Here is a 20,873-nt window from a genome sequence, read left to right as displayed (position 1 = left end):
CTCCTTAGTTTCTAGTGTGGGAAGCGGAGTTGGACCCCTAGGTCCAGGAAAACCTAGAAGGTTCGTGTTGACAAAGCCTGAAGCAAGTATTAGCTCTCTCAACTCCCAGGTGGGGACACTAAGACCTAGAAATCGGAGTGTCCTATTCAAGTTCACGCTGGCAGTCCCTACAGCCATCTTGCTGACTCCTCCCAGAAGCCACAGACCCTCCTAGAAGGAGGGCAGCTTAGCTGATGGTGCATACTAGATCTCCCTTTGTCCACTGCCTACCATTGCAAAGCAGGAAGTGGAGAGGTAGACTGCTGGGCTCTGAAGCCAGTTGGTCTGAGTTCTGGGTTCAACTCCAATTCCCCCATTTCTTACTTGTATGGCTTTGGGGAAGTTAGTCCCTTCCACTGTAAAATGGGGATTACAGTACCTACCATACAGAATTACGAGGCTTATATAACCTGTGCTGAACACTCAGGCTCTATATACATTTAGCTATTGTTACCATTACCATCCCCCAAGGGGACATTTAGGACCAGGAAGGAACCCCAGGCTCTTCTGGGACCCAAAGAGGTTTGGGGCTCTGCTGAGGCTTTTAGCCACAGCTCAGGTCAGCCTTCCCTTAACAGCCTGGATTTGGGGTCAGGAGCCCTGTGTTCAAGTCCTGACTTTGTCACCATTTAAGTGGATGGCTTCATCAAACCTTCTCCCTCTCAGACAGCCCAGCTTCGTTGGTGAAATGGATGAAGTATGGAAGGTGTTAGGAGAATCAAATGTAACAGGGGCCATGGACTCTAGAACTCATCCGGGTATAAAGCAGAATTCATACCCTACCTAGAATTTTGTCCCATGCTCTCCCGACTTGACCCTAGGATCCATGGATGGTGGGATGGGGGGTAGTGCAAGGGAATGAGGGCCCTATGTTGACTGCCCCAGTGCTTTTCCATAACACCACAAGCATTTTCAGTGGGTTCTCCTTGAATCCTCACAACACTGTGAGATAGACAAGGCAGGGATCAGTAGCCCCAGTTTACAGGTGAGGGAGTAGAGGTTCACGGATGCTACATTATTGGGTCCCAGGTGTTCTGACTTCTGGTCCAGGGCTCTTTCTAAAGGAGCAGATGCCTGACTGCACAGCTGGGCCCTTGGGAATGGCTCAGGTCCAAGTCTGACTGTTCTCCCTACCTTCTCTGGGCTTGGGCGATGATCTGGGCCACTTCTCCCCATTGATAGGTCCACTAGGGGCTTGAAAACACAAGCATCCCTGAATGACAGAGTGAGGGGAGTCCCCAGGGCCTTGAAGGCCCTGCTTATGAGACTAAGGGTATCATTAACTAGGCCAGTGAGGGAACTGGGTAGAAACTGCTTTGGTGCCAAGGGCTCTGCTACCACACTCAGCACCAACATGGCTATGGTTTTCTGCCACCGCTCCAGAAACCAGGCTTATTGTGGTCAGTGGCTGTGGGGTAGACTTTGCAGCTGACCAACCCTCTGAAGAGAGGGGAGAGAGAGGAAGAATGAAGAGGGTTCTTGGGAACAGCTGAGAGGATGCGCATAAAAATGCTTTGTAAATGTTGGAGCTCAATGTCTCGAAGGGATTGTTATTCAGACAAAGGGTCTGGGGTTCCACTGAGAGAAAGTCTCCCCTTTCAAAGGCCCCAGGAAGCAGTGGAATTTCCCACTCATTTATCCTTTTACAGTGTTGCTTCTCTATCAGACAGAGATTCTATAAAGCTAGGAAAAGGGTGCAGGCTTTACTCAGTTGGATAGGGAGCCAGGCTAGAAGACAAACTCTGGGGGGTTAGAGAAGAATCCAACTGAGCTCCACATAGGGTTAAGTAGGTCCTGCCGTGCATGCTGGTGCCTGGCCCAGATGGGTGGAATTCAGCTATGAGCACTGTGATAGGACTGTGTGCACCCAAACCAGAGGATGGCAAAGGCACCATGTGTGTGCTATGGTACACCTGGACCAAGCTGATTGGCCTTTATCAGGGAGAGGTGTGGGACTGGTTGTCTTTAACAGGATGCCCAAGGTTCTTAACAGCCGTTTTCTCAGCCCTGTCGGGATCTAGCCACATACATTCTAAGCCAGTTTATGCTTCATAGTCAACAATCCCAAAGCCTGAGGGAAGAGTCAGGTTGACAGGGAAGGGCCTTCAGAAGGATTAGGATGAAGATCACAACGCAAGACACCAAGAAAGAGGCAAGAGGGGCAGACAGGTTCAGGAACCTTTATTGAGGGTCCTCATGGGAGGTGTCAGGGCTGTGGAGCTTAGTGCTGGACTCTTCGAATGGACTGCAGCAGCCCAGTGTGGGCCTGTGTGCCAAATTCACTGTAGTTTCGGAACTCCCCACTGTGCCGGTCCCGCTCCAATACATACTGGTAGCCTCGATAGCCTGGGTACTGGTAGGCCACCCACCTAGGCCAGTGAGATCACAGGGGTGGTGAGCAGGCTCTGCCCCCACCCCCACCAATGTCCCCCATTAGCAGCCCTCCTTTCGCAGCCCCAGCCCCTAGCTCCAATGCCATTGCTTCAATTTTCCCTGCAATGATCTCTCTCCCCTATTCCCACTCTCCATTGCCTCTTCATCCATCTTTTTAAAAATCCCTTGCTCTATCCCCACATTGGCTCTCTGACTCTTATTCTCCTATTCTCTGCCCCCCCCCGTCTGTCTCCATCATCTCACTTCTCCCAGTCCCCCAGTACTCAGCATCTCTTTACTATGTCTCTTAGCACCCCATCACCTTTCCCAACCCCCCTCCCTGGTCTCCATTGCCTCCATTCTCTTCCCATCTTCCCTGTTCCAGTCCTGGGACTCACGCTCCAGAGCTGACTTTGAGAGAACCCACATCCTTGCTGGCCCAGCCCATGGAGGGCAGGGATGGGTAGTCATCACTGAGTTCAAACTTGCAGCCCTGGAAGTTATCTCCTTCAAACAGGGTCACACGGCTGTCACTGTGATTCTGAAGCACAGGAAGGTGGGAGTGGTCAGGTTAGGCCCTCCAAAGAGGTATTAATGGGTACATTCTCAGCCCTACTCTCCCCACCTTGCCACCCAACACAAGCTCTGCAGACACTTTGGCTCCACAAGCATTCCCAAAGATCACTCCATCAGGTCCATAGCAGGCTAGGAAGCTGGGAGGCTCAGAAGTCCCTCGCCTAGTCCCTTCTATGGCTTTGGGTTGAGATGGTGAGACTGAGGGTTTCCCAGAAACCCTTCCAGGTCAGGACTAGAGAGCATCTTGTAATCTGGACCTCTTTGCAGAAGGAAAATCAGGGATCCTGAGAGAAATTTGGCCCATGAACCAAGGCAGTTTTCCTAAGGGCCTCATTGACTACTCAATCCCCTGTGCAGCACCTTGGGAACAGCCTCTCATAGGATAAGGCCCAACTGAGGGGTGCCAGATGGCAGAATCATAACAGACAGGCCAGGCATCAGTGCTGGCTGAGTCTGGGCTTCCATAGTCCTAGGGCCTTCCCCTCCTGGAATATAGAAGCTAGGCTGAGTCAGCATTTGCTCTTTGCCCTCTACCTCTCAGCCCCAGGCCTCAACAGTAGGGTACTTAAGTCAGCACAAGTGAGAAGTGAGATCCTCCTGTCCAGTGATTCATTTGATTCATTGCCAACACTTCCCCCACATACATACACACAGAGATTGATCTCTTCTCAACAATGATCCCTGAATTGAGTTCTAGTCTCATCACGTTAACCCTTGTGTCCGAGGGCAAGTCACTTTGCCCTTCTGAGCCCCATTTCCATACCTGTATATGAGGCTAACAGCAGCCGTCCCAACCTTACAGGACTGTGTGATGGCAGAAGCCCGCTTTAACAGGTGTGGACGACATGATGTGAGGAACATGGGTGCTCAAGAGAGGCATGGGCTTGGTGCTGTCCGTGGTGCTGATTTTTGGGCACCTGACTGAGGTCCACTGTCCCAACTTTCAGGGACTCTTCTGGCTCTGGAAGTAATGCCACTACCACTCATCTAGGAACTGTGTTTACACATTCCCATACACTGGATGGACAGCCTTTATGAGGTGCCATCGTGGGGTCAGGGTCTGGAGTGAGGAGGTAGGAAGCAGAAGGGGAAGGGGAAGGCTGTGCTTACTGCGCAGAGCACTGGCCGGAAGGAGAGCAGCTGGTCACTGTGGTGGCCGCCACTGCCACTCCAGGCACTCCAGCGAGGATAGTCACCCTTCTCCAGAATGAACTGCTGTCCCTGGAAGTCAGGGTACTCAAAGGCCACCCAACTGGGGAAAGACAAAGAAAGCTGGGAGGCATCTGCCCCAGGCTCACTCCTTCCTCTGTCCCCACCTTGATTACTGTGATCGAAAAGACTGAGAACCCCATCATTTTTCTCCAACCCCAAGTCCTTACCCTGACATACACAGCACACGGCAATATGGCCCCTCTAGAAAAACTAAAGACCGTATATAGCTGCTATCTGGGGTTTCAGGGATCCAGGCTTCCAGCTTAGCCTCCCCAGGATGAAAGGAATTTTCCAGGTCTGAAGATCACCTACCAACGGTTCCTACCTCGAGGATTTAGGTGCCTGCAAAGGTAGGTGTAGGAACCCCCCAACCTGCGGTGGCAATCTGTGATAACAACAACCTGCAATAATCAGAGGTCTCAGCTCTCCCAAGCGCCCCAGGCTCTCAGAGACCAGGATGGAGGGAGAGGAAGAGATTTAGCTTCTTTTGTTACACCAAGTGCAGAACTATCTAGCTGCGCAGAGAAAAACTCTGGGGAGGAAATAACTACACTGGGAACCCCTTCAGGGTTCAGGCCCATCTCTCGGGGCTCCCACAAAGGGTTGCCTCTCGCCTTTATCCTTTTAGTTCACATGATTTGTCTTGTGGCACATGGGGGAGTTCTGGGAGGCCAAGGGGTTTCCCATGTTGGTCAGTCACAGGCAAGGCTAACAGTCTGGGGAACGGAGGGCTGAGAGCTGAGGTCCCAGGCTCGGAGCTTAGGCCAGGGGAGCCCGGCGGCCCCCAACCCAGCCCGGCCGCGCCTGTACCATCACTCACGCGCCATTTTCCACCTTGACGGAGCGCACCCTGCGCAGGCCTCCGCGCTCGGCGATGTTTGCGCAGTCGCTCAGCAGCCTGCAGCGGCGACCCTGGAAGTCCTCCTCGTCCCAGAGCGTGAGGCTGGCGGGCGGCGGGCCCGGCGCGGGGGCGCTGCTCATGCCGCTGAGGAGAGAAGGGTGGGACCAAAGGCTCAGCGTCCCTCAGCCCCCATCCGGGGCCCAGGCTCGCCCAACCCGGGTTGGGGGTGAAGAACGCGGGGCTGGACCAGGCCCGCTAGAGGCTCTCCCTCACCTCGCCCTCCCCCGCCCCGGAGAAACCCTGCCCCAGCACCGAGTATTCACCGGGTGGGTGAGCGCGGTACTGACGGAAAAATGGAGAGGCTGCGCGCGGGCCGGGCGTGCGGGGCTTTATACCCGGCCTCGCTTCCCCTCCCCGCATTCCCTCCCGCTGGGGTGGGGGGAGCTGAGTCAGCGGGCAGGCTGCGGTCAGTTCTGGTGTCCTCTGGGGAGCCGAGGCCTTTCCCAAAGCCACCAATCTGGCCCCAGCCCTCCGGGATTACAATAGAAAGTGCTGAGGCACACGTCCCGCGCCCGCCACAGCTGAGGCTGACTCCGCTTTTTCTTTATTGGGGGCCTGAGCCAGGCAAGGCGCACCCGAGCTCTGGGCAGAACGCGCCCTCCCTGGCCCGGACACTTAGGGATGGAGATACCAGGTCACCCTGGGGCCGCCCGGCTAAGACCGCCAATTCTTGACTGGAGGGCGCGGGGAGTTCTTCCCAACGTCTAAGCTCCGCCTCTTCCTCAGGCCTAGGTCAAGGCCTCTCTTTGGGGCCACGCTGGGCAGGGAGGGTAGACGCGACTTTCCGCAAGAGACTTTCCTCACGCCCCTCAGTCCTCTTTTCCCCGGAGGATCGGCCCGTTGTGGCTCCTTTCCACCCAAGCTTGAGTTCCCAGAACCGGCTCTGCGGTCCCGGAGTTTTCACCCGCAGGACTCGCCGCGAGGCGGCGCTGAACTCAGGGAGAGTGAACCGCCCAAGGGAGGGCGCGGATTTACGAAGCGCTTAGAAATAATAGTAGCTAAGGAAGTGGCTCGCTGTGGTAGGTAGAAAGAATATTTCAACCTCAGCGCGACTCTCCCAATCGCCACACCGAGCTCCAGGGTCTGAGAGCTCTGGTTGGGAGTGAAGGGCCAAGGCTCTTACCCTCATTCCCAGCGCCCTGTGTGGGGGGGGAGAAGTGTGGGAGGGAGAGAAGGAGGAGGAAAGGCTTGACGACCCAAAGGAGGCTCCAGGGAGGACATTTCCTCACAATTGACCGCGGAATGTCCCAACCATCGTAGCTCTCAATGAGGCACAAAGACTTCTGGCAAAATTGTGAGTTTTCCTTAATGGAGGGGCTATTCCAGCAGAAGTGGAGGGGTGAGTGAGAAGGGAACTAATAATATTTTGTTGCTCCTATGAGCCAAGTGCTTTCTTTATAGACTCAACAACAGTGGAGAGCGGTAGGCTTGGATATACAGATGTGGGAACTGAGGGTCAGGGGTGCGCCGACCTTTGGCCAGATTCACAAAACCGGTGTCGAAGCAAGATTAGAATTTAAACCTTTTGACTCCAAAGCCATTCCTCTTGCCACTCAGCCCCCTGTGACTAAAAGGACTCATAGGCCAGATGCATCCACCTCCAGCTCCTGGCAGGCTAGCCATGCTGACCGTCCATCTTTTCCCCCAACTGCCAAAAGCTCACTTCCACCTCAGGGCCTTTCCATTTGCTGTTCCTGTTGCCTGGAGTGTCTTAGTCAAAGACTTTGACATGCTGGCTTCCTTATTACCTCCTGAGTGATGCTGTTCCTGGCATTTACTATTCATCATACCACCCTGTTTTCTTTTCTTCTTCTGTTTTTTAAAATGTTTTATTTAATTTTCAGAGAAAGACAGAGCAGGAATGGGAGAGGGGCAGAGAGAAAGGGAGATACAGAATCTGAAGCAGGCTTCAGGCTCTGAGCTGTCAGCACAGAGCCTGATGCGGGGCTCAAACCCACAAACCCGTGAGATCATGACCTGAGCCGACGTCTGAAGCCCTAGGCTTAACCGACAGAGTAACCCAGGCACCCCTCACCCTATTTTCTTTACAGTGTTTGTCACTCTAAAGTTGTCTTCCTCTTTTGTTTATGTGTGTTTATGGCTGTACCGAGTGTCTCCCTTGCTAGAGTGTAAGCTCTATTTAAGGAGGCAGGGGCTGTGTCAGTCCTGTTGTTATCCTCAAACCCAGCATGGTGCTGGACACATAGTAGGTGCTCAATAAAACATGAGTGAGTGAGGCAACAAAGTGGTCAGGCTGGGCCATATGTCTGGGGGGAGGGGAAGAGGAGTAGAGGAAATTACCCAGTGAGAGAGCTAGGGTAATGGTTTGCACACTCCACCAACTCCCCCCCACACACACACACACACAAATTCTGGAGTGCTGAGAACAAGCTCTGGGAGCCACTGGAGCCTCCCTTGGGTCTCTCTTTTCATTGGTAAGGAATAGCTATTGAGGATCATAAGGTGCGTGAAGGTGAATGCGAAGAATAAAGTGCCCTAAAACTGAGAAGTAAAGCACAGTTAGTAATATTTGAGTCACAGCAAGGACGACCATATGGGGTTGACTGGAGACGGGGTCAGAACCATGCCAATTCCCTGATTCCCTACCCTTGGTGGGCGGTGGTTGGAGAAACACAAACAGGGTATACTTTCCCCAAATCCATAAAGAAGTACAAACTATCGAGGGAGGCAAGAGCCAGTCCTGGATTCTTCGTGTCCTGGCCCTTGGACTTTGCCTGGACATGGTGGGAGGTGAGAACCTGAATCTCTCCTTCCCTCCCTTTTCCTCCCTCTTCCTCCATCTCTATCAGAAATTCTGGATTCGGCCACCAGGAGGCGCGGGCGGGACGCGCCGGAGGAAGCTGGCGAAGAGGGGTGAGGTGGATGAGGGAGTTGGTCGGGGGCTGAGGTCGGAAGGGCGGTGCGCGCGGGTGACGAGTGCGTCAGGCTGTGCGTCTGCGCTGTTCCGTGACGCTGGCGCTGGGTGTCAGCCTCGAAGGTGCGCTGGTGTCTCTTAGATGGACAGTGTGTTTGCGGGAGCTGGGGCGGGGGTCCTGGGCGCGGCCCTGAGATTGGGGCTCCACCTAGGTGGGCAGTTTCCAGTTTCTCAGCTGGCCAACCACATTCTACAGGAGGGGCGCGCGCGCGCGGGGTGTGTGTTCACAGGCCAGGGAAGTAGTGGGGAGGAATAACAGCTGAGATCCAAATTAGAATTAGGAATCAGGCTGGGATTTGGGGGTGGAGACCCTTTGGGTGAAAAAGGACACCGCCCCTTTTCTAGTCCTAAATTCGGCTTTTGGCTCTGCTCTAAGAAGCTGTGAGGCACTAGCCAGCCTCTTCCCTCCTGCATACCTCAGTTTCCTCATCAGGAAAATGGTGTGTAGGGCCCATTCATTGCTCCCCCTAGTTGTAGATGTCTGTGCCCGGCTCTCTCAGAAATGGGCACACCCACCAAGACCACCGATAGGCAGTTGCCTAGTCCTCTCTCAGGGTCCCCACATCCCCCAGACCCCTCCCTGGCTCTGGGCCTCAAAGTCATGGAGAAAGGGAAGAATGACCTACTGAGGGGAAGGGGCTGTCAGGTGGCCCTGCCTCGTGTGCTGGAATGGGACTCTGGGATCCCTGTCCCTTTTCTGTGCTATGGACCCCTGTCCCAGCCTCCTTTCTCCTTTCTCTGGTCCAGCTCCAGCCCCCCCAGCTTCCCCCCACCCCGTCCCCATCCCCTCCTAGCCCCCTCTCACCCCCCAGCAGCTGGTCCTGTTTGTTTTCCCAGCTCAGCTGCGCTCAGAGCTTCCTGAAGGATGGATGCACAGGTGGCTTTGTTTGCCAGCTCAGCACCCTCACCCCTACCTCCCTGCATCCACAGCCTCAGCCTTTGGGCATGGAGGGGGAAGTTAGACAAAAAGAAAATGGTGTCCCCAGATCCACACTGCCAGGAGACCTCAAGATCTCATAGGGATCTCATCAGCCTCAAAGAACTCCTACCCACACCCTATCCAGCCCTGCCTCTCTTATGAGGACTTTCAGTCCCATAGAGAAATCTTCAGTCACCTTCCTCACGATTCTTCAAAATCTCACAAGGCACCTGAAGATCCCAAAGAGAAACCAGCAGACTCAGTCCTGTGTTCTAAGGACCTGTGAGGCCCTCAGACCCCAGTCAGATACCCATACCATAGGGGACGTGCATGCAGATCTGACAAAGAAACAACCTGATCCTGGGCTCCCACCCAGGTCTCTATTCCCTCCATGTAAAGGCCCTGAGAATCCCCAGGGACATCTCCCTCACCCATCCCTGAACAGCCTGACTTCTCCGTATGGCCGGGCAGCTTAGAGCAAGCACCCAGTGGCCAATGTCCTCTCCTCAAGTTGGCCTGCTCCCACCTCATTTCACTGGGAAATCAGTCAGGGCTTTGGTGACTGAAGATGCAAATTCTGTGACTGGGGGGCCCTCCCTCCCCTGGTCCCACCACCAGCCTCTTCTTTGCAGCCCCACTCCCCCACCCTCTGCCTCGCCCCCCCCCCCCCCCCACTCCCCCTTCTAGAGCCTGGAACTGGCAGAAGGGCACTTTCCCTGGGGCTGTGAGATCTGGTCTCCTGGGAGACAGAGATAACTGAGTGAGAGATCAGTTCAACTCAGGCAGGGTCCAACAGCTGGCCCCAAAAGAGTGGGGGGGGGTCCTGTCGGGGCGGGAGCCCCACCCACATACTCATTGTCTTACCCTGCTAGAAACAGAGCCCCTCTTCTCCGCCCCTCAGTAGGGTGAAGAGCTGGCTACCATCCGGGGAATTGGGAGGCCCCGCCCACTACCACCCACTCACCAGACGCAAAGCGATGGGGCTCACACAGGGCGGCAGGGAGAGGGCACGCGCATACATGCATTCACACGGTTGCAGGCACGCAGACAGATCCGGCAGGCATCACATGTGAACACTCTCCTAGGATTCAGTAGACCCCTCCAAATCACACTCATTTATGGGCACACACTTGTTCACTCACTTATTCCTCGAACGTTTAATACAATGTGCTGTGTGCCACTGTGTGCTGGGTGTTGGAGTACAAGTACGCCCTTCGCTTACACATGCACGTATCCCATTCCACGGCCACGGAGAGGAGGAGAGAAGGTGTCTCAGTCTCCCGCCCCTGATCATACAGACACTGAAGGGTTAAGAGTGCTCTGGAGTCTTGCGCTAAAGCCTGGGTTCAAATCCAAGCTCCCCTGCGTATAAGCTGCACTCTACTTCTCAGTTTTTCCCTCTGTAAAATGGGGACAATAGTCTTAAAAAATGTGGTGAAGATTTAGGTGCATGTAAAGCACAGAACTGGCGTGCCATATGCACCCAATAAATGTTAGCTGCTCTGTCATTATGGTTGTGGTTATAACTGGCTTTGCGGCATGGTTTCCCCCGCCCCCCACACCCGCAGGCTGGGCTGGGCTGGAGGGAGGAGTCAGGGCAGCAGGCAGAGCTCTGGGATCTGCATCCCCTTTTCCACATTGGCCTTGTGGAAGCCAGCCTAGTACTCAGGAGGGAGAGCCTTCCTGCCTCACCCCATTCAAGTTGCTCTGCCCTTGATCTCAGTTTAGGAGATCATGAGTGGGGAGGGTCCAAGGGGGTGTATCTTAATGTCCTTTGTTCTTGTTCAGGCCTCTGCTCTTCTGGAAAGAACACTTGAGAGTGGAACTGGGGACCTGACTTCGGGTCTGAGGCTTTTCTGGCTCTATAGGTGCCCTTGGGCAGGTCATTCCCTCTCTTGAGGCCCCAGTTTTGTACTAACTGCTGACCCTGGAAGGGCCCTCCCAACCCTGACTGCTGTGATCCTGTGATGCCTCAGGAAGGCTCTCTCCCCGCCCCACCCAGCCTCTGCACACCACCCCCAACACTTAGCCAGAGTGAGGGGGCGAGTTGCCAAGGTCGCCATGGGGACTAATCTCTGAGAAGGTCAGTGAGGCTCTGGTTCTGCCTTGGCCGGATGGGGATTAGCACCTGGGTATGAGGCCCCCTCCCCCCCCACTGGTGCCTCCACTCCCAGGTCCCCTGACTCTCACATAGACCCTGGGTACCCTCTGCGTCCAGAGGTTCCAAGGCTGAGTCACAACCAGCAGGTGGGCAGGGGGCCGGTCAGCTGCCACAGCTGTCTGTTTCTCCAGCTGTGGCCAAGACAGAAAAGGGCAGAGACGGAGTCAGACCCAAGCCCCTTGCTGCTCAGTGCCCAGTAGGGCCAGAGCCTTGCCCCTCTTCATCTTTTGCCCTTTAATGGGGAAAGATGGGTTTCTCAAGAGAGGGGTATCAGCCCCACCCCCAGCCCTGGCTATAGAAGCCACTTGTCTCTCCTCTCTTGGGGGTAATTTCCCGCAATGTGGGGTTGGAAGCTGTTTTCACATGGTGGACCCCTACCTCCACAGACACTGTGCCTTCCACCTCTCGATACCCTGACCTTTGACCTGGCACCTTGGAATCTCTCCATCTCTCTGAATTGTGCATCTCTTGTTACGTCACGTTGCCTCTGTGTCTCTGCCTCCGTCCATTTTCTCTGGTTTCTCTCCGGTTGTCTCTGCCCTCTCTCTAGCTCTGGCTTTCACAGGGGGATGATGGGAGGGCTGCAGCTCCCCCCCTCCCCGTCCTGAAATCTTCCCTGTGTCTCCCATCCCTTTGGGCTGTACCCTCTGTCTATCCTTCTGTCCTGCTTGTGTTTTCTGCTCTCCTCCTCCCTTCCACATTTCTCCTGCACGCTTTTCCCATCCCACCGCCACCCGCACTCCCACTGCTCAGTCCCTCTTTCCGCTTCCTCCACTACCTGTCCTCTCCCCCGCCTGGGGTGCTGACAGGGATGACAGGAAGCAGGCTCTGGCTAGGAACAGGAAGGGGGAGGGGTAAGGGGGCCCCTCGAACGCCAGCTGCTGAGCACCCCCCCCCCAAGCCCCGCACCTGCAGACCAGCCTGGCGCCTGGAGTCTCCGCCCCTGGCCAGGCAGGGAGGAGGGACCTGGACGAGACGCCCGTTCCCTGGCCCTGGTCTGGAAATGCGGGTCTTGGGGACTGGGAGTGGAGTTCTGAGGGAAATTAGGCCCTGGGGGGGGAAAGGCAGTGGCTCTCAGTCACAACGGCCTCTGGTGGCCTGCCCGCTGCTGGCCTAATTCTTCCCACCCCACCCCCCCCTTAACTGTGGGGCAGTCATTTCAGGGGGAGAGCTCTTCATTGTGCAGCCCCAAGATTTGGAATCCCAGCCAAAGGTGGGGAGTTTTCACCCCCTTCCATGATTAAGGAGGGGAAGAGGAAGCCCTCAACGACAAAGGGAAGATGTGCCAGTGCCGGGTCAGGCCCCTAACAGGCAAATCATTCAGTGCCAGGCAAGGAGCAGAGGGCTGGGCCCAGGACAGAAGCCTGGTCGGGGGGCCAGGATGGGGACTGCACATATCCCAGCATGGGGACCCATGGATGCCCCCTCCCTGGGGCTGCTGCAGTCCACCCCCTCCCAGAACTGCCTGGAATCTGTCAGAGCCATCTCATCCCCTCCCCCTCCCCCTCCCTTTCTCTGTGCAGAGGACTCAGCAGATCCTGAGGCCCTGCGGGTAGTTGGGTGGGGGTGACGGGGGGGGGGGAACAAGTGGAGGGGACAAGCCAGCACCTCCAGAAGCATCCAAAATGGAGCTGGAAGGGACCAGTGACTCCTCACTCTCCTCTTTCACTGGGGGCTACCTCTGTCTGGGAGTACAGTTCCTACCCCATGATGCTTCCTCACCCTAAGGGGAAACTGTAGCTCCTTACTGCTATCCAAGGAGGCTTCCCTCCACCTACGACCCTCTCTCTGGGGCTAGACCAGCATCACCATCAATTTTGAGAGAGGAGGAATGACGGACACCTGGAGTGAAAGGACAGAGACTCAGCTAAGGGCTCACACTGACCTCAGGCTGTGTGTGGAACCCTCAGTTCTAGACTCTCCGGGGCAGGAGGCCAGGGGTCTAAGGCAATCTCCACCCCCCTCCCTCATGTCAGATCTTAACACTTTGACTCCCTGCAGAAGAGGGGCCGGCTGTCTCAGGTTTGGTTGTGGCTAATGACCCGTGGACTCCCACCTAAGATGAGGGACACTGAGACCCACCCTCACCCCCAGCTGCATATAACAGGAAGACTTGGGATTATGAAGTTTAAGAAAGGTGGTTGGCTGTGGTGCCTGGGGACCCCCCCTGGCAAGGGCTACCAGGCCCCATTTGTCCTTTTCCATCTGTCTGTCTGTCTGTCTCAGACATGGGAAGACTGAAAGAAGGGCCAGGGAGATGGCAGGGGGCGAACCCTCAGGATGTCAGCACCAAACAGATGTGAAGGAGCAGACTTGATCTTCATCTGGTTCTAGCTCCCCCACCCTGATTTTCCACACCTCCTCACAGCTAACGATCGAATCCCTCTAAGGCCTCCAACTTCCCAGGTAAGTGGCTCAGCATTATTGCTAGAAGCCCCGAAACCAGGATCTGGGGACTGGTGAGGCCCTTGCCCAAGGCCAGACCAACCCCTCTGAACATACAGGAAAACCGAGGAAAGGCTGGGAAATGACTTGCCCAAGGCCAGAGAGGTCGCTGGGACAGAGAGGGACTAGAAGCTGGGTTTCCACCTCCAGAAGGGCTCCTGTTTCGGCCACAGCCCCCTATGCCACCCGGTGGAGCCAGCTCAGCCGGCCCATATTACCCGGAATCGAGCCGGGCAGCCCCGGAGTTGCGGGCAGGATAAGGCAGGGCGGGCGGGGCCGGATGGGAGCCGGATCTTCCCCGGGAGCGGCTCGCAGCCTCTCCGACCCGTATGGCGGCAGCGGCGGCGGCGACGGCAGGTGCCTGCGTGGCGGTCGGGCCCGGCCCCGGGGCAGGTGCTGAGAGGCCACCCCTGCCTCACGCGAGCCGAACGAACAAAACGCTCAGGTCCGGTTTGTGCGAGGGGCTCGTCGCGGGGCGGGAGCGGAAGGCCCGGGGCCTGGCTGTGGCCCTTGGTGATCTCCTGTCCTGGTCTTCCGAGAGCACAGTGCCACACAGCGCTCCGCTAGCCGCCGCCCTCACCTGCGCGCATCTGCGGCTGACACGTCGCCCGCCGGGGCGGCCACCGCAGGTGTGCACCTGGTCCGCCCCTCCCTTCCTGGCCACCCTTCACCTGGCCGGGCCATGCTTGGCTTGGTCCCCAGCCCACTCCCCCGAGCTTGTGCGGGATTCTGGGCTCAGCGCGCCCTTATACGGCCTGCTCAGTCCCCGCCCCTAGTCACACACACACACACACACACACACACACACACACACACCTGTCCGGGCGCCCGTTTGCTCCAAGCAAATATTGACTCAGAGGAGGCGGAGCGCCCCCACCCCCTCCCCACCCCTGCCAGGGCTCTGGGGCCTGAGCTCTTTGGAGGCCTTGGCCGCGGGGGTGGAGGGGGGGTGTCGGGGACCTGGGCGCCTCTGGAACAACACCAGATGTCACTTTTCCACCCACCTGCCTCTGGGGGGGGGGGTGGGAGGAGCAGAGGATAGAGGCTGCCGGGAGGAGGTTAGGGGGAGTGGGAGGGGAGGTGGGTATCCTGGGGGACGAGGACACTCCCTAGGCTGGTGATTCAGATTCACGATGGGAATCGCTTAGTAGGGTCTGTGGCCCGCTAGCTGTGACCTCCACCCGCGTCCCAGCGTCTAGCACAGCCCTCCGCGACGTGCCTTGGTTTCCTTTCTTTCTCAGCTCTTAGCAGAGCCCCAGGAGCCCGGCAGATGCTGATAAAGGGCTGGCGATGGAAGGACCCAGCCTCGGAGCAGGCGCAACAGGGAAAGGGGAGGGGTGGTCACCTCGCCGCGCGGCCACCTGCTGCTCGGACTAGGCCGGGCGCTTTCCTGTCCACCAGGCAAAGGCCAACTAGGCCCCGCCCGAAGCGCCCTCCACTGGCCAAACCAGGTCCAGCGCCCGGCAGAGAGCGGCGGGAACTCTCGCCCAGCTGCGCTGTGGAGCGGAGAGGCGCAACTTTCCAGCATCCAAATCTGCAATGAGTCGCTGCAGTCCACCTCAGCCACTCCAACCATCTGTCCCTCCCAGAACGCGTGCGAGAATTCCTCCTAGGTCGGGGAAATAAAGTCAAGGCAGATACGGGGAAAAAAAAAAAAAAGGCTATATGCTTTACTGGCGGGGCGGTGGAGATGGGGGTCCTTAAAGCAGCAAGTCCGTGGGGCGAGGCGCTGACATCTGCAGAGTGTTGGTAGGGGGCGGCGCCACCGGGCGGGGCACCTCTGCTTGATGCAGCCCGAGGGGCGGCTCTGCCAGCAAGTCTGGAGTCACAATCCTGGAAGGCAGAGAGCCCCAGTAAGGCGTTGGAGAGAGGCTTCGGGCCCGAGCCTGCCCGCCCCTGCCGTCCCTCGCGCCCTTCGGGCGCAGTCGGCGCCCCCACCTGGAAACGCTGAACGGGGGCAGGGCGATGACGCGTGGCCGGGAGGTGAGCACCACCTCCCCGCGGCTCGCTTCCACCAGGATGTTCTGGATCATGTTCTCCAGCAGCGCCTCCTGCAGGTTGGCGAACGCCGGGAGACTGCGAGTGGCGGGGACATGGGTGTCAGCACCGCCTTCTACAGCGCTCGCGTTCTCCGCTTCCTCTGTGCTGTATACTGTGTGCCCTGTGCCCTGTGCTCTACGTGGATTCTCATTTAACTTCCTGCCCTTCCAACACTATAAGGCATCCTTGTCCCAATTTTACAGACCCCCAAATTGGGGCTTAAAAGGGACCAAGTTGCCAAACGTTACACTGGCTGGTGCCAGTGGTGAAATCTGAACCCAGGCAACTGTAGGCCCCATCTCATCTCAGGGCCAGGCTTGGGAAAAGGCACCCAGCGGTGGGAGGGTCCCGAAGGGACCAGGTGGGGCCTAAGGAATCCCAACAAAGACAGAAAGCTGCCCCCAGAGCAGCCCCAGGGGAAGGACCTACCAGAAGAGGTGGTGCTTCTCTCTGGCCTCTAGAAACCCATTTAAGAGACTTCAGAGACTAGAACTACCCCCTGGAGATGATGTGCTAGTGAATGTTAATAGCCAGGTCTTGGAGGGAAAAAGTAAATCTCAGATCGCCATTCTGTAAATACCCCCTGAAGGCCTTCAGCTCAGAGAGATGGGAGTGCACGCTGAGCTGGGAAGAGCCTTGCACGCAGATAGAGGCTGGCCCCAGCACACCATTGCCTCCCAGGATCCTTTTGTGCACAGCTGCCCTCCAAACCCTCGCCTGGCTCTGGTTCCTCACCGGCTGATCGCCTCCTTCTCATCCTGCTCTTGCTCCTCCTTCACTATGACCTTCAGCTGCTGCTGCCACCGCCATTTCAGGGATTCCTGGGACATGCGCTGCCGTGTGGGCTCAATCGCCATCCAGGGCAACTTCTCTTCCTTCTCTAGCTCCTCTGCCTCCAGCTCCTTCTTGCCTGTCTCCTTCACCTCTTCCAGCTCCTCTTGTTCCTCTTCTTCCTCCTCCAGCTCTTCCTCCTCCTCTTCGCTCTTCTCCCCCTCTTCTTCCATTTCTTTCTTCCCCAGGCTCAGTTCGTCCTCCTCCTGCTCCTTGCCTTTGTCTTCCTCCCAGCTGCTGGAGGATGGACACAGGACTGGCGCTAAGTGTAGGCTGTTGTTTTGGGCCATGAACTTGGCTGACTGCTCACTCCAGAACTGGCAGAAGTAAGGTATCTTCTCCACCAGGTTTTGGTCCACGGCCTCATGGAAGATCTTGTCTTCTAGCAGACCCCTGCATGGCAGGGAGGAAGAGAAGGTCCTTGCTGAGAGTCCTTGCAGCCCCCTGTGGGTCTCTGACTTCCGTGTTCCCCAAGGGGCAGTGCCTGCCTACTATGTCTACAAATGGGTGCTAAGCAGGGAAGGAGACCTCTTAGTTGCCCCCTCTATCCCTTCTTTGGAGGAAGACACCTCTGGGCCCCGTGGGTTCTTAGAGACAGAGCCAGGAGGTCAGAGTCACACAAACAAGGGACAGGAGTCCTGGGTAAACAGTGAACTGACTGGGACCTTATCTACCAGCCATGGACAGGACAAAACTTAGGATCCAGCCGTGAGGATTTCTCTAGCCAGCTCCATTAGAGCTGCCCTATCCTGGGGCCACCAGTGGAAGGACCTTGTAAGGAAGTTCTAGTTTTCAAGAAAGGAAGGGACTTCAGGGCCCATGGGGGGAGCTCAGAGTTGGCTGAATGAGTGCAGAGAGATGAGGGGGGTGATGAGGGTCTGGGGGCGGGAGTTGTCACCTGATGATGGCGGTGAGACAGTCAACCAGGAGTTGCTTCTCCTGCTTGGAGACAGGGGCCCACTTGTCAGGGGATTCTTCCTCAGAAGCTGCCAACTCCTTCCTGGGGCATTTTCTCTTTGGCAGCTCCCTGGAACAGGCCGTGACATTCTGAGTGGTCTGGGCAAGCCACCATGCTGGGGGTGGGGTCATGAGCAATGGTGGTGGTGATGCAGTCATGAGAACATAGATGAACTTGGGGCAGGCCCTGGCTTTGGCCCAAATATAGTGCTACTGCATTTGGGGAACCAAGCCCAAACCTCAGTCGGCACAGGATCTGAAGAGGCTCCAAGTTGGCAAGGGAAAGAAGGTGGTGGGGCAGGAAGCCTAGTGAGGTTCCCCAGGGGGCAGAGACCCCTCCCTCCCTGAGAGTTCACCGGTGTAAGAAGTGGCGGGGAAAGTCGGAGAAGAAGTTGGCCAGGAAGTAGTCGGTGGCGTGTGCACGGGCAGTGAGGCCCAAGCACAGTATGCCTGGCGAGGGCAGCTGGGGACACAGCCAGGATGGCTCCTCCTTTGAGATCTTAAGGTTCCAGCTGGCAGGCCGGTTGAGAGGCTGCTGATTCTTGATGGGGGGCAGCGTCTTCGAAAAGGGGGAGATGTGGATGACAGGGGTTTGGGGACTCCATTCCCATCACCGATGGGTCCCTAGCTCCCAACCAGGCCTTTAGGGCCAAATAGGGCTGTGACCCCTTCCTTTCAGGAAGCTGGGCCAGCAGTTGGAGGTATCTCTGGAAGCAAAGAAGGATCTTTCAATTTATCCCAAGGAGATGGGTTTAGGACCTCACCTTGTACTTCACAGGTTCACAGGCTGTACAATATGCCCTTCTCTGTGGAAGCAAAGAGACCTGTGCTTAGGATATAAGACGCCTAGAGGGACTCCCCTCTTCCTACCCTTCCTGCTGACCCATGGAGGGCCTAAAGCCAATGCCAGGATCTGCCGCCCTCTTGATCCCACCCAACTCCCAGTCACACCCTTTTCCAGGACCTTCCCTAAGGAAGGTCTGCCTGCAGACAAGGAAAACCAGATAACCCAACTGAAGGAAAGAGAAAGAACATGCCACCAAACATGTGCAGGCTGTCCCAAGGGAGCGTGTCCTTGTGCCTTGGAGCTTTGTGGTTTGGTGTGGTAAGAAAATACCCTCCCTCATTAAGATGTAATTCAGAAATCCCTTCTCCCATACCCTCAAGACATGATTTGCGTTCACAGTTGGGCCACAGTTTCAGAGGGGAGCAGTGCTTCCCTGGGGGTTCAGTGTGGTGAAGACAGAGGTGATCAAGGTGCACAAATACTAGCACAGGGGGGCTGTGAAACCAGAGGAAGAACTAAGATGGATGTTTAGTCTCATGCTTATTATCAGTCTCTTCCTACAAATACTAATAGCCATGTTTAGCACATGCTTACCTGGTGCCCGGCACTGTTGGAGGCACTTTTCTTGTATGACCTCATTTAATCCTTACAACAATGCTGCAAAGCAGGTACTATTTTTCTTGCATCCAAAAATATTTTTTAAACTTTTATTTTTAACCTTCTTAATATGGAAATTTTCGAATGTACAGGAAAGTGGAGAGAATGTACAAAGAGTCTTCCATTATCCACCACCCACCTTCAAAAATCAGTAGCTCATGGCCAATCTTGTCTCGTCTGGGCCCCACCTCTGGGCTGTCTTGAAGCCAATCCCAGATGTCATATTATCCCCATTTTACAGTTGAGAGAACTAAGATAATTAAATAGCTTGACCAAGATGCCAGAGCTAGAAATCATCAAAGCCAAGCATCAAAACTCAGCAAATTGTCTCCAGAGTCTGCACCTGAACCCACTATACCACACTGTCTTCCAGCAGAGGGTGAGCTCTGTCTTGTTTCCCCTGGGTCCCAGCATTTAGCAGGCACCCATTAAATACTGGGGCTACATGAGGCAGGGAATGGTCAGCCAGGTTTTTGTACCCAGAAGAGAGTCTCCTGGGGAGATGCTATGTTTCATCTAATGAAAGAAAGCTAATCTAGGGCAGGCTGGCCAGTTTTGCATGTAAGACTACCTCAGATCACTACCTCTGACCCCTCTGGTAAGGCGGTCAGAAGATCTGTGGTGTTCAAGGCCCACTCTGGCCTCCTCACCTTTACTTTCTTATCTGTGATGGTGAATTCCACTTTCTGCCGCACCTCCTCACTCTTCCACTCTTGTAGCTCCTTATGGTACTGATTCAGGAGCTCCTGCTGGTGCACCTGTAGCCCAGGATGAGGACAGTGAAGGCCAAGGTCTGGAGGGTCTATGTGCTTTGGGCCCCCCTCATCCAGGGGCTGGCCCCTGCCTCTCTCTGGAAGTCTGGGGATCTCATAGCTCACCCCACACCCGAGGACTGGGAGCTCTGCCATCCCAGCTTCTCTCTGGTGCCAGTCCTACCTTGCACACTAGGTCTATGCTGTAGAAGCTGGCATGCACTGAGGTCTGCAGGGTCACCACAAATGGGATTGTCTCTTCAGGAGCCACCTTCCCTCTCATGGGACTCACAGACACCTGTTTGTTTGGGGAAGGGAGGTCTCTGGAGATTTTCAGGGATGGGATGGGGTGGGTAGGATGAGGTGGGGTGGAGCAGGTTGGACGGAGTGAGATGGTGGGACAGGATAAGATGGGATGGGATGGGGTGGGATGGAATAGGATGGGATGGGATGGGATGGGATGGTGGGGTGGCCTGGGGTGGGATGGTGAGGGGAAGTTGAGTGGGATGGGGTAAGATGAAACAAGATGGGATAGGATGAGGTAGAATAGGGTGGGTCTGGAGCCCTGCTAGAGGCTCTGATTCTGTGGAAACAGGGGACTCTCACCTCCCCAAAGTCTAGAGGCTTCAGCTGCCACTCAAAGACAATGGTCTCATTCTTAGAGATGTTGTTGAGGAACAGAAGGCGGCGGCACTTGCTCTGCACAGGAATGTTTCCCAGAGAGATATGAGACCGGGACAGGAAGACATTCTGTTGGTGGAGACAACACAACAGCCACCTTGGAAGGTGAAGGAATAATAACCATAGCAACCACTACCAGTTAGTGAGTGCTTTCAACAGGCCAGGTACCATGGTAGGCAGTTCACATGCATCTGATCCTCACCATGGTCCTGTGATATAGGTATTATTATTGTACCCATTTTACTGATGTCCTGCTAAGGTTTAGAAAACATAAATAATTTTTCCAAAGATCTCTTACAGGCTGGGAGAAACCCAGTCTCACTCTAAAGCCTATGATTTTGACCATTAAAATAGGCTTGGAAGGGCTGAGAAAGGATGGCTGTAAATTAATTGGGGGATCTTCAATCCTTCAATCTGTTGGCTTCTTCACTGGGAACAAAACAGAGTATCGGAAAAACTGAGGCCACATGGAAGGGGCACTTTCTCTGTCTGGAGCCTGAGTGCCTCCAGGGCTAGGACTTTGCCTGGTTCTTCTTTGTGTCCTCAGGGCCTTCATAGTGCTTCTCATGCAGTTAGAGTCCAAAAAGTGGAAGGGTGAACAGGCAGA

The 20,873-nt window shown here is 55.7% G+C and overlaps 2 protein-coding genes across 2 annotated transcripts in view; both read right to left on the bottom strand.

Annotated features, from left to right (window-relative positions):
• Window positions 1-2,260: 2,260 nt before the first annotated feature.
• CRYBA2 (crystallin beta A2) lies at window positions 2,261-5,181 on the bottom strand. The gene is made up of 4 exons (XM_049614862.1): window positions 5,021-5,181; window positions 4,099-4,240; window positions 2,811-2,953; window positions 2,261-2,408 (listed from the first exon to the last, which is right to left on the bottom strand). The coding sequence occupies exons 1-4, from the start codon at window positions 5,179-5,181 to the stop codon at window positions 2,261-2,263; spliced, it is 594 nt and encodes a 197-aa protein (XP_049470819.1).
• Window positions 5,182-15,210: 10,029 nt separating this feature from the next.
• CFAP65 (cilia and flagella associated protein 65) overlaps window positions 15,211-20,873 on the bottom strand; it is a 35,970-nt gene continuing 30,307 nt past the window's right edge. Inside the window, exons 28-36 of the mRNA XM_049614864.1 lie at window positions 20,192-20,335; window positions 19,770-19,883; window positions 19,484-19,591; window positions 18,154-18,195; window positions 17,746-17,948; window positions 17,331-17,459; window positions 16,337-16,825; window positions 15,500-15,637; window positions 15,211-15,394 (exon numbers count right to left, since the gene is read on the bottom strand). Coding sequence (XP_049470821.1) covers window positions 15,262-15,394; window positions 15,500-15,637; window positions 16,337-16,825; window positions 17,331-17,459; window positions 17,746-17,948; window positions 18,154-18,195; window positions 19,484-19,591; window positions 19,770-19,883; window positions 20,192-20,335 — 1,500 coding nt within the window. The 3' untranslated portion in view covers window positions 15,211-15,261. The remainder of the gene's footprint in view (window positions 15,395-15,499; window positions 15,638-16,336; window positions 16,826-17,330; window positions 17,460-17,745; window positions 17,949-18,153; window positions 18,196-19,483; window positions 19,592-19,769; window positions 19,884-20,191; window positions 20,336-20,873) is intronic.

The sequence above is a fragment of the Panthera uncia genome, assembly GCF_023721935.1.
Source record: "Panthera uncia isolate 11264 chromosome C1 unlocalized genomic scaffold, Puncia_PCG_1.0 HiC_scaffold_3, whole genome shotgun sequence".
Classification (NCBI taxonomy): domain Eukaryota; kingdom Metazoa; phylum Chordata; class Mammalia; order Carnivora; family Felidae; genus Panthera; species Panthera uncia.
This window is presented reverse-complemented; position numbering and strand designations above follow the sequence as displayed.

Excerpts from the sequence above, each read along its gene's own strand:
- CRYBA2 (XM_049614862.1), bottom strand. The coding sequence starts at position 5,181 with ATGAGCAGCGCCCCCGCGCCGGGCCCGCCGCCCGCCAGCCTCACGCTC. Across the intron at positions 4,241-5,020 it reads GTCAAGGTGGAAAATGGCGC|TTGGGTGGCCTTTGAGTACC; the intron begins GTGAGTGATGGT and ends GTCTTTCCCCAG. Across the intron at positions 2,954-4,098 it reads TCCGGCCAGTGCTCTGCGCA|AATCACAGTGACAGCCGTGT; the intron begins GTAAGCACAGCC and ends CCTGTGCTTCAG.